Here is a 12,883-nt window from a genome sequence, read left to right on the forward strand (position 1 = left end):
AAGCATTATTGTCTCCTCCTACTCTATTTTTCTGAAAACGATGTTTCATTCTCTGATTCTGTCTTTAATCACACCTCTTAATTATTGTTTGTTTCATCTTTTTTTTTTTTGTATTTTTCACACAAACTTTTTGAATTAAATTAATTATTATACTTATTAATTATATGATTTTTCTTATTAATATTTATAATGAGATAATAATATATAATATTATATAAGTTAATTTATCTAAAAAATTTATATTTTAATTTTAATTTAATTGTCTTAATCTTTACATTGATATAATTTTAATTAATTTTTAAATTTTTAAATTTTAATAAATTATATAATATTTTTATAGTCTAATTGACATGTCACATACATTATTATTATTTTTTATATAAAAATTAATTATTAAATGATCGATAAAAATTTAACATTTACATTATTTTACATTTTAATTTAAATATCTAAATTTTAAATTAGTTGATTTATTATTTTACATTTGAGTATAATTTTACTCAATTTTGAAAAATTAAAATGTAAGAGTTTAGTTGGGATGTGAAATGTAATATTTAATTATTTTTTAAATATAAACTATTTCATAATAAAAATAATATTAATTCATATTTAACTATAATTAAATAATATTTAATTTTAAAAATAATAGTAATTTAACAGTTAAATATACTTTCAATAATTTTAATAATAAATAAATTTTATTTTTTATTAATAATTATAAAGATATTATAATAGTATAGTATTTTTAATTATTTTATATATATTTTTATTTTAAATTAAATAATATATTTATTATAAAATATTCATAATTGTCATTCTAAAATAAAATTTATTATTATTAAAAATATGGACTATTTTTAATTTTAATTTTGAAAATTAGTTAAAATTGAACTTAAATGTAAATATTTAATCAATTTATTCATAATTGTCAAATAGATTATTAAATTATCATATTGACTATTAAATTTTAAAATTTATAAATTAAATAAAAAATTAAATTAATTAAATAAAAATTAAAAAATTAAAATTAAAATTAAAATATAAATATATACCAACATTAAATCTTTTGAGTGAATTAGCTTATTATATAATTATATATATAAAAAAAAACAAGAATGATTTTTAAACTAATATCTGTAAAAATGACATTTAAAGAAGGAATATAAAATAAAATCTAAAATTGAGGCATTAATGATGTAATTTACCCACAAAACAACAAGTGTTATTACATTATTTTATTTAACTAAATAACTTTAAGTTTTTAGAAAGTATTAAAAATAAATATTTATTTAATTATTAATTTTTTTTAAATTTTTAAAAAAATCAGATATTTTTTAAAATTAGAAATTAGAAAAAGAACTAAACTTTGTTGGCCAATAAGTATGGTAAGGACAATGTGGGACAATAGGGTGGAAATGTGGATAACTTTAAATGAAAACTTTGAAAATTATCTCTAGTACCTCAAATATTAAAAAATATTTTAAAGTAAATATTTCCTTTTTTTTTTTATTTCCGACGAAATGAGACTAACACTGTACTGGATAAGGAAAAAGTGGAAGGAAATAATTTTATTTTCCACTTGGATAAAGGGAAAACGAAAAGGAGGAAAAATATTGAAAAAAATTATATTTATTTTTAAGGCGTTGTTTAATTAAGGTAATTAAAATTTAAAATTTTAAAAAATTAAAAATTATTTCTGTTTAAGTGATATTTTTTTAATAAAAAATATTTTATTTACTTAAATTTAATTAAATAACTTTTTAAAAAATAACACATTTTAACTGCTAGGTTTGAATCCACACATTTGATTTACTGTTTTTTTTTTCTTGGACAGTAGCGAACAGCAGTACTGTTGGAGCCCGATATTCGAGTTCGGGAGGCGTGAGAGAGAGAGTCCATCTAAAGCCAATAATTATCGCCTCTCTGCAACCCCACCCCTCTCTCTACATGTACGGCTCGGCTCCCTTGGCTGTTTAGCTAGCCGAGTCTGAGATGGGCTCCTCTCTGCTGTTATCACTTCAATGAGGTCAAATTACTCGAGGTTAAAATTAATAATTTATATTTAATATTTCAAATTTAATAATTACTGTTTTATAAAATTAAATTCTTTATTTTTTAAAATATATTTATTAGTTTATATTAATTTAATTATTTATACTATTTAATATATAATTTTAATTTTTTATATTATTTAAAATTATTAAATAATAAAGAATTAAACTTCAAAAACTGGAAGGATATCTGAATTAAGTTAAAAAATTGCTCTGAATAATGATCAAATTTCGCTCCGCGAATGCTCCATTTAAAGCGGCTCGTTCAAAGTTGAAATCAAAATCGCGGTTCACTTCTCTATAAACGAGGATTTGTTTCCCTTTTCTCTCCGTTTCTCAGCAGTTTTTTTCAAACATTGCCGGTTTTTGTTTTCTTGTTTCTGTGCGTGTGGCAGAGTATCCAGCTTTTCTCTTTCCTTGTAACCCACACTTTTACAAAACTCCTCCTGCACTTCACAGAATCGAAAGTAGCACTTCTTCTTCTTCACAATTCATACACCGTACCAATCAATTAACCAAAGCTTCTCCTATTTTCAAAGGTCTGCTGCATTTCTCAGAGGTTCTCAGAGAGTTTCCATCTGGGTTTCATTCATGGAAGCTTCATCACCCATCTCAATTCAACAAACGCCTCTCCAAGACCATCTACCTGAGGCCTCCCCGAAACCTTACAAGAAAAGCTTCGTTACCACTCTAATGGAGGCCACCGCTCTTCGCTCTCCTTCCTTCAAGGAAGACACCTATTTTATCTCCCATCTCAAATCCTCCGAGAAGAAAGCTCTGCAAGACTTGAGGGATAAACTCTCCGCCTCTTATGATTCTGATAGTGAGTGTTCCATGTGGGGTATTCCTCTTATGAGTGGCGACGAGAAGGCTGACGTGATACTGCTGAAGTTTCTGCGTGCTAGAGACTTTAGAGTCCCTGATGCGCTTCGCATGCTGGACAAATGCTTATCCTGGAGAAAAGAGTTTGGAGCAGACAGCATCTGTGAGGAGGACTTGGGTTTCAAGGAGCTTGAAGGTGTTGTGGCTTACATGCATGGGTATGACAGAGAGGGACACCCTGTTTGCTACAATGCCTATGGGGTCTTTAGAGACAAAGAAATCTACGAGAGGATATTCGGAGATGAAGAAAAGCTCAAAAAGTTCCTGAGATGGAGAGTTCAGGTTCTGGAGAGAGGGATTAAACTTCTGCATTTTAAGCCTGGTGGAGTTAACTCTATTATTCAAGTGACTGATCTCAAAGACATGCCCAAAAGAGAGCTTAGGGTCGCTTCTAATCAGATCCTCTCTCTTTTTCAAGATAATTACCCTGAAATGGTGGCTCGTAAGGTAATGCCCATTAATTGCTCTTGTTTCACCCCCCCCCCCCCTGTAATTTTCCCCCTCCTTGTTTTTTCTTCTTGTTGCCTTTCTCTTATTCTCTTCTTTTATTCTACTGGGTATTAGATTTTCATCAATGCCCCATGGTACTTCAGCTTGTTGTACTCGATGTTTAGTCCATTCCTAACTCAGCGAACTAAGAGTAAGTTCGTGATCTCAAAGGAAGGAAATGTTGCAGAGACTCTGTACAAGTGAGTATTTCTAACTCTGTTCACTTCATTTTTGTTGGTTAACTATTTTCGTCATTTTTTTATTAATACCCAATATGGTTTTTGTTCTTGATTTATTGTTATCCCACCTGCCCATCCTTCGATCTGATTATAACTTTGCTATTTTGAGTTTGTTGTCTGAAATTGATATTGTTTGGTTGTAAGATTTATAAGGCCTGAGGACATTCCAGTTCAGTATGGAGGACTAAATCGACCCACCGATATGCAAAATGGCCCACCTAAACTGGCATCCGAGTTTACTGTAAAAGGAGGAGAGAAAGTGAACATTCAGATCGAAGGGATTGAGGTTCGGTTCACCATAAATTTGTTCTCTTTCTTGATTTCATTTAAAACCCACATGGTCCCTGTTGTTTTATCTTCCACTTCTGGTATAATCCAAAATAACTAAGTATAATTAATTATGTTTTATTTGGGTAATTAATAGGGTGGTGCAACAATTACATGGGACATAGTGGTCGGAGGTTGGGACTTAGAGTACAGTGCAGAGTTCGTGCCAAGTGCAGAAGGGAGCTACACCATTGCAGTGGAGAAAGCAAGGCAGGTGGCTCCCTCAGAAGAGGCAATTCACAACTCTTTCACATCAAGAGAAGCAGGGAAGCTGGTGCTCTCCGTGGACAACTCTGCCTCCAGGAGAAAAAAAGTCGCTGCCTATCGATACATCGTCCGCAAATCCACTGTTGTGTAGACTTGATAGCTTGGCTTAACTCTATAATAAGACTAATATAGTTTTTTTTAATGCTTTTTCTTTTCTTTATTTTTGGGTTATTTTTGAGAGGATAAATTAATGCTTGTGAACTGTTTTTAGTCTACTAGTATTTGATAGTGTACTAATGTAATGTGTAAAGATGGTGGCTGCTTCATAGCTTTTATATTTGTATGGAGTATAATATAGAAGCAAAGCAAGTCTTAACCTTGCTAGTGCTAGTTCATGTTTCCAAGTGCCCAAGAGAAAGGATTTTTTTTCCCTTTGCCTTCATGAGTTTAGCTCATGATAACTTTGAGATTCGAGGTGTCATGAACGCATGACATGGCGTAACATGTGTCTCAGAAGATTAAAAGGAAGTATTTGGTTGGTATAGTGGGAGGGACCGACGATAGTGAGAGGGATCGTATATTGGTTTATGAGTCTGGGTGTCTTGTGATTACGAGAATTCTAGGTTAAGAGAGTTGATAACCTATGAAAAATAAGTTAGGTTAAAGATTATGACATGATTTTTTTATTTAATTTAATTATGGAGTATGAAGGTCATACCATCAATACTTTTGAATACTAATTGAGGGACTTCATTAGTCAAAAGACTGAGGGACTCCATTTTGATACAGACTCAATAAGTAGACTCGATAAGCTGAGCACGACTTAACGAGACCAAAGTAGAAAGCCGACCTCTAACATGATGATTATTTCTTCGATACATCACTAAGATTTGTCCCTTCGTCATAGACTCGGTGAGCCGAGCGCGATCTAATGAGATCAAAGTAGAAAGTCGACCTCCAACATGATGGTTGTCTCTTGGATACATTACTAAAATTATAAATGTGCTGCGGTAAAACAGACTGAAAATTATAAATGTGCTGCGGTAAAACAGACTGATGTGACATATACAATGGACAGAGAATGAGCTAACTAGCTTCTCACTTATTAATAGATTGTCCGCCATTAATAAACCGCCTGACATATCTGTCACAGAATATTTTCATTCAATCTGACGGGACATAAATTAAATAACACCAGGACGATCGAGATATAAATACTCTTGAACAAATTATACTTAGGGGATCTCTCCCTTAGACTCATCACACTCTCACACATGCTGTTTGGAACTTCTTCATTCTCTTTAATACTCTATTCTTATTTTTTCTCTATATTAATGCATCTCTCTAATAATGCTAAATCTAATTAGAACATCATCCCGATGGACTTTGATTATTTTCTCATATTTTGCAAATCCATTCCTCAAAATTGAGTATGGAGTTATTCATATGAAATTTTAAAAATATTTTCTAATTATCAAACCATCACAGTTTATTCATCACTTAATAAACCAAACAATAAGTTCAGGTGTACGCATTTGGTGGCCCCACAAAATTTCAATCTATTAAGAGTGATTGATCTAGTTCACTCTTTAATTTTTTTGTTTACTAACTTTGATCACATCAATTATAGTAATACATTCTTTTAACTATATATTTTATTTCAGAAAATATATATCTTATTTTGTAAAGATATTTGTGATAAAAAGTTGACTATTTAATATGGAACTGGCTAAAAGAGACTAAAGCACAGAAAATATATGTCTTATTTTATAAAGATATTTATGATAAACAGTTAGACTATTTAATATGGAACTGACTAAAGGAGATTAAAGTTGTACGCTCGCATATCTGCTCTCCCAAACGAGCAATTTGATGTGAATGATGTAGAGAACATCTCCTTTGTACCTCATCGTATTTAGACAGGGAGGTATGATAGACTATACCGGTCTTTTATAATGGGTTCAACCTTTTGGACTTTGAGCTTGTATTTCCGACACTTGATTTAGTTAATCGCCCAATGTCTAAATGATTTGCTTGTCTTCGTTTCTTGGTTTGGTTGGAGGTTTGTGAGTCTTCCAAGAGAAGCCCAGATAACTGAGTGGATGCACGAGGGTTTCTCACAGTTTCAGACTCGGGAGAAGAACATGTCTGATGAGAAAAAGGAGAGTTGTCACGGGATGCGTCCAATGTAAAATTGGATACGGGGTTCCACTTTTTTTCTTTCTCATCATATCATCCCTACAGTACGTTTAATTTTCATTTGGCCCAATGCTCTTTTTGTTGCATAAAGAATGAAACGAAACCATAAAATATGTGAAAAAGGCAAAGGGATATATATTATATTATATTATACAAACACTGGGTAAATCGCAGCCATGCCCATAAAAGGCTGCCACCTACACCTGCTTTGGGATTTTTATTATTATTATTATTTTTTAATGCCACTTGCCGTTCTCAATTCAAATCACTGTAATTTCCTTTAGGTCCTGTTTGGGAAGAAGGCGTGATCATGTTGAAGTTGTTTAGGTAACCTAAAAATTTCTCTTTCACACCGGGTGTATGTCCACGTAACTAATTAGTATTATTAATGTAAATTCAAATGTGTGATTTATCATATTTTAAAAGGTAAATATTTATATAAATTTTAAATTTTGTACTATTTTTTAATTATATTTTTATTTTTTTTATATTCTCCGTTTATATTCTTATTAAAAATTAATGCATGAAATCAATTTAATATAAGAAATCTCCAGTTAACACACAAAAATTCTATTAAAAAATCTCATACTTACATTGACGAATTTTTTAAAATAAGAAGATGAATTTTTAATGTTGTAACATTTTAATATTTAATATATTTATTAACTATTATAAAAAAATCTAAAATAGTTTAAATATAAAAATTTAATTAATAGATATTTTTATAAAATTTAATAATTAATGATGGTTAAATAGTAAAATTTATAATTAAAATTAATATAAAATTAATGATAATTTTTTTAAAATTTTTAAAAATATTTTTATATATTTTTTAAAATTAAAAAATTAACCAATAAATTTTTTAAGTGACATAAACTAAATAAAAAATTTTCTTTTTAGTTCACCCGGCATAATAGTTTGTCCACCACATTTTCAGACACCGTGGAACCATTTTTGGAAAAATATATACGGAAAAAGCAGAATTCAGAATCAAAGAATCTTGCAAGGAATTCTTACCTAAAATTCCCATTCTTCATCTTTGCCATCAATTCAAATTTCCAGTGCCATGATTCTTCTTGAATTTTTGAAGGTTACTTTTCATCTTTCTATACTGATATTACATGTGTCCTTTCTCATGACAATAGTGGTTTCCTTTATGGTCTTCTCATGATTTGAACTTACTCTTTCCTTTAAACTAAAACTCTACTGTTAAGAATTAAATAATTATATAATTTAAAAATAAATATAAAAAAAATCAATATACAAACTTAATGTGATTTATTAATTTAGTTACATCTATCAGGGCTATAATTTTTATTTTATTTCTATATGAGTTTTTAATATAATATATTAGGAGAATATTAACTCAGAAAAATATAATAAATAAATAATTTTTAAAAGAATTCACGATCGTAGGGTATATTATGCCGTTTATAATATATTATTAGATTTCATATCTTAATAATTTTCTCACTTAGAGACTAATCTAATTAATCCAATCATTTTTCATTTTTCATACCAATGTGTTCAATAAAAACATCTAATCACAAATATCGCCAATGTATACAATAAAAACATCTAGTCACAAATATCTTTCATATTATTGCAGAAGACCAACTAAAACCTTGCACAGCCCCAGCTTCCCAGCATCATCACTTTTAGTCAATATGTTTGTTGGATTCTTAGTACTTTCAATTTTCTTTAAACACATCTCATCTTCTTTTACCAGACTGCCAATGAAATGGTATTTACGTTGGATGTGTTTTGTTTTGAAGTAATACATTAAATTCTTTACCAACTATATGACACTCCGACTATTAGTGAAAAGAACCTTATCAAGCTGCTTCTTGCCTAACTCTTCCAAGTAATCAGTCAACCATATCATCTCCTTACTAACTTCAGCAATTGCAACATATTCAACCTCTATAGATGACATAAAGACACACTTTTGAAGTTTAGACATCCAACTCACTGTTGTCCAATCTATAGTGTAGACATACCAGGATGTGGTTTTGTTTGTATCCACATCTCCACTAAGATCAGCATCAACAAAATCTTCTAAACTGCCTTGCCATTCCCATAATAAAGTGATGTACTAACTGTTTTTTTCAAGTATCTCAGAAGCCACTTCATAGCTTCTCAATGCTCTTTTCCTGGATCTGATATATATCTGCTCACAGCTCTCATTGCATGTGCTATATCAGGTCTAGTGCAGATCATAGCATACATTAAACTCCTAACTACAGAAGCATAAGGTACTTTTTCCATGTGATCACACTCCATAACTGTAATACCCGGCTAGAATCCGGTGTCGAAATTCCAACTTTCCGACAGAATCTCCATTGGAATCCGGAATCTCGAATGTCGGAACCTCCTAGAAGGGTAAAAAATATGTTTTTACAAAATGATTTTCATGATTTTATTGTTTGGTTTTAAGTTAAGGTTTTAAATTGAAAGAAAAACATTTTTGAGGGATAAGCCCAGGTTCGGCCGCCAAACCTCATGTTCGGCCGCTGAACATGGTGCTGCTGCGGGAGCTCTCTTTTGGCCCCCGAAGGTAGTCTGGCCAGCCACCTATAAGAGGCCTCCAGTCCGAAAATGGGAGAGTTATCTCTCTCCATTTTCGGGCATAGGTGAGTTCTTGCCCTCCCTTTAATGATTTTGTGTTTTCTTTCAAATTTTCATGAGATTTCGCTTGTTTTTAAAGTTTTAAGCTTGGATCCAAGATTTTAAAGTTTGGGAGACCGTTTCTCCTCAACTCTAAGCTTGGGATCATATCTACCTTCGATCTTCAAGAGGTAAGTGTAGATCCTTGCTCTTTATTATGTTTTAAGTAAGTTTTAAAAAGGGTTAAGGGTTAAAAAAAATGCATGATATGGCTAGATCTAAGGTTATAGGCTTTGAGTTGGGTCTTGATGAATGTATGCTTATGTGATGCTTTTATTGTTGTTGTTGGGGCTTAGGTTAGTTTTTATGCCCCTTATGCATGTTGGAGTAAGTATGCTTGTTGTGGGAAGTTGGGTGTGAGGATATGAGAGTTTTGGGGTTGAAATGCATGAGGCAGAATCGGGTTCTGCCATTCTAGAGAACCCAGGTTCGGCCACCGAAGGAGGGTTCGACCGCCGAACCTGCATGGAAGGCAGCCTTTTGGCCGCCTAACGTGCCCCCGAAAGCATGCACTTTCGGATCTGGAAGGGAGTTTCGGCCACCAAACCCGCCCCCGAAAGTCCCTGACTTTCGGATCTGTGGAGGACCTTCGGCCGTCGAACCTGCCCCTGAAGGACCCCGACTTTCGGATCTGTAGAGGACCTTCGGCCGCCGAAGGTGCCGCCGAAAGTCCTCTACCCAGCCTTCCTTTGCTTGTTTTATATGCATGTTTGGTGATGTTTTAAGGGGTTTTTGGGGAGATGTTTAGAGTCTTGTTAGAGTATGTTTGGTCCTTCATTTGATTCCATCTGTGTAGGATCGAACCTGGGAGACCGTAGAGACCAGCAGTGAGGTAATTGCTCCAGTGTTAGTAAAGCGTCAGCTAGAGGTGAGTAGAACTAAACTAATCTATTGTTTTAAGTAACCATACTTTTGAGCATGTTCATGCATCACGAATGCCATGTTATAGGATGTCTGCATTAGAATTCACGAATATAATGCATTGCATAATTTACTGTTGTTGTGGATGGATATTGGATGACCCACTAGCCCTCGATATGATATGATATGATATGATATGATATGGAAGTCCAGGACTTGCCCATTCTACGCCCCTGGCACGATGTAAGGAAAAGACCAGGGCTTGCCCATTCTACGCCCCTGGCACGATGTAAGGGAAAGACCAGGGTTTGCCCATTCTACGCCCCTGGCACAGTTGGATATGTTATGTTATGTTTAAGAAGAAGTCCTGAGGAGCTCCGTCGAGGGCCGGGTACATTGGATATATAGAGAGTTATTGGTGACAAGTCCATCCTTATTGTGTATTATTTGTGATGTGATGCATTTCATATGAGCATATGTTATTAAACTTTTTTTATGATTCTGCTCACTAGGCTCTTGTAGCTTATCCCTTTCCCCTAACCCCAGGTTTGCAGGGTTAAGAATAGCTCGAGAAGTCGGCTAGAGGCTGGTATAAGTTATGTAATGGTATAGTAGTGGACATGTACTATGTAATGGACTAGATTTGTGCCTTGCCCTAGTTTATATTTTGTAATCCCAATGAACATGTTGTTATGTAAAAGTTTTTATGATGAGTTATGTTAAACCAAGCTTGATGTGTGTGATGATGACCATACTAGAGCATTTGATGAGGGCTCTAGTGTGGGTTATATGTATACAGTTTATGATGTATGTACAGGTTGAGCTTGGTATATGAAAAGTTTAACATTCTTTATAAAAATGTATGTTCATATATGAGATTTTATCAGGTACACAGGATGCATAGTAGGCTTGCTACGGGTTCCGGCGACCTTAAGTTGATCTGAATCCTAGCGCCGGTAGCGGTCCGGTTTTCGGGTCGTTACAATAACTGTCTTGAGTGATTACTCCTTTAATAATTTGAGATGGTTAGTCAAAGGTATGCTCCTAGGCTTAGCATCATTAACTCTAGACCTGAACAACATCTTCTCATTTATTGCTCCTGGGATAAATTTAGAATTTCAGCAGACTTGTCTCGAAAAATCCTCATCCCTAGAATCTGCTTTATTACACCCAAATCTTTCATCTCAAACTCTGATAATAGTCTCCTCTTAAGATTATTGATCTCTTGACAGTCTCCCTTTAAGATTATTGATCTCCTTCATACTTGACCCTGCAATTAACATAGCATCCACATACAAGAGTAAAATAACAAAAAAGTTAGTAGACTTCTTAGTATAATAACACTAATCCTTTTCACTCTTGTGAAAACTGTTTCTGCACATGAAAGAGTCAAACTTCTTATACCACTGTCTTGGAGCTTGCTTCAAGCCGTATAAATTCCTCTTGAACTTACACACCATGTGTTCCTTATCGGGAACCTCATATCCCTGTGGTTGCTACATGTAGCTCCAGATCCCGATGTAAAAATGTTGTTTTTACATCCATCTGCTGGTGAAAATTTCTGCTGCAACAATACTCAGCAAATTTCTGGTTGTAGTTAGCTTCATAAAAGGAGAGAATATTTCAATGTAATCAATACAATTTCTTTGTAAATAACCCTTAACCACCAATCGAGTCTTGAACTTAATTTTACTATCAGTTTCATTTTTTATCTATAAACCAACAAAGCTTTCTTCCCTGCAAGCAACTTAGTTAATTTCCAAGTGTCATTCTTCTCAAGTGACCATATCTCATCATCCATGGCTTGCTCCCACTTGATTGAATCTTTCACCTGCAAAGCCTCATCAAAGGATTCAGGTTCCCCTCTATCAGTGAACAATAAATAATATATAAAAGATGAATACTTTTCTGGTGACTTGGTAGCCCTGATATATCTCCTCAATACTGGTGCAGGTGTGACTGGTTGCTGTTCTGATTCTGCAACAGTATTTTCTGGATTCACTTGTAGTCTTACTGCAACATCACTAGGTGAAATTTTCTGCAACTCAACCTCAGTTCCCACTTCTTCTGCATCTTCAGATCGCACTCCAGACTTGTCCTTATACATGACATTCTCATCAAATGTCACATTACATTATCTCAAGATCTTCCTGTTCTTGTCATCCCAAAATCTATACCCAAACTGATCTGAACCATCAAACTTGTCTCTTTTTTCTGGATCAATGTGAACATAGGCAGCACACCCAAAAGTCCGTAGGTGAGTAAACTTGACCTCTTTACCCTACCAAACTTCTTCTGGAATCTTGAAACTCAAAGGAACTGAAGGTCTTCTATTAATCAAATATGCCGTTGTGCTCACTGCATCTGTCCAAAATATTTTTAGTAGCCCAGCATATAGCCTCATGCTTTTTTGCTTGCTCATTCAATGTTCTATTCATCGTTTCAGCAATCCCATTCTGTCTTGCCTTGCCAGGAATTGTCCTGGTGCATCTGATTCCTTCATCAGCATAGAACTTCTTAAATTCTGTAGAATCATACTCTCCTCCATTATCAGACCTTAGGTATTTGATCTGTAACCTAGTCTAATTTTCAATTTCAATCTTCCATCTCTTAAAAGTGGCATACACATTTGATTTCTCTTTCAAGAAGTAAACTTATACCCTCCTACTGAAGTCATCAATGAAGGTAATATAGTATCTTGAACCACTAAGAGAGGAAACTGGGGATGGCCCCCACATGTCTGTATGTACTAGTTCTAACTATTATGCCTTTGGTTCTCTGATAGCCTTTGTGAAACTGACCCATTTCTGCTTTTCCAGAATACAACTCTCACATAGACCCATATCAATAGATTTTAACCCTTGCAGATGCCCTTTCTAAGTTAGCATCTTCATCCCCTTCTCGCTCATGTGTCGAAGTCTGTTGTGCCACAAACTTGAGCTTGATATACTATCAACCTCA

The 12,883-nt window shown here is 33.4% G+C and overlaps 1 protein-coding gene across 1 annotated transcript; it reads left to right on the forward strand.

Annotated features, from left to right (window-relative positions):
• The first annotated feature begins 2,317 nt into the window (after nucleotides 1–2,317).
• Nucleotides 2,318–4,596, forward strand: LOC110622128 (patellin-6). Its single transcript, XM_021766534.2, has 4 exons — nucleotides 2,318–3,380; nucleotides 3,498–3,622; nucleotides 3,806–3,947; nucleotides 4,086–4,596. The coding sequence occupies exons 1-4, from the start codon at nucleotides 2,643–2,645 to the stop codon at nucleotides 4,344–4,346; spliced, it is 1,266 nt and encodes a 421-aa protein (XP_021622226.1). The 5' UTR covers nucleotides 2,318–2,642; the 3' UTR covers nucleotides 4,347–4,596.
• The last annotated feature ends 8,287 nt before the right edge of the window (nucleotides 4,597–12,883 follow it).

This window comes from Manihot esculenta, chromosome 9, assembly GCF_001659605.2.
Source record: "Manihot esculenta cultivar AM560-2 chromosome 9, M.esculenta_v8, whole genome shotgun sequence".
NCBI classification, from domain to species: Eukaryota; Viridiplantae; Streptophyta; class Magnoliopsida; order Malpighiales; family Euphorbiaceae; genus Manihot; species Manihot esculenta.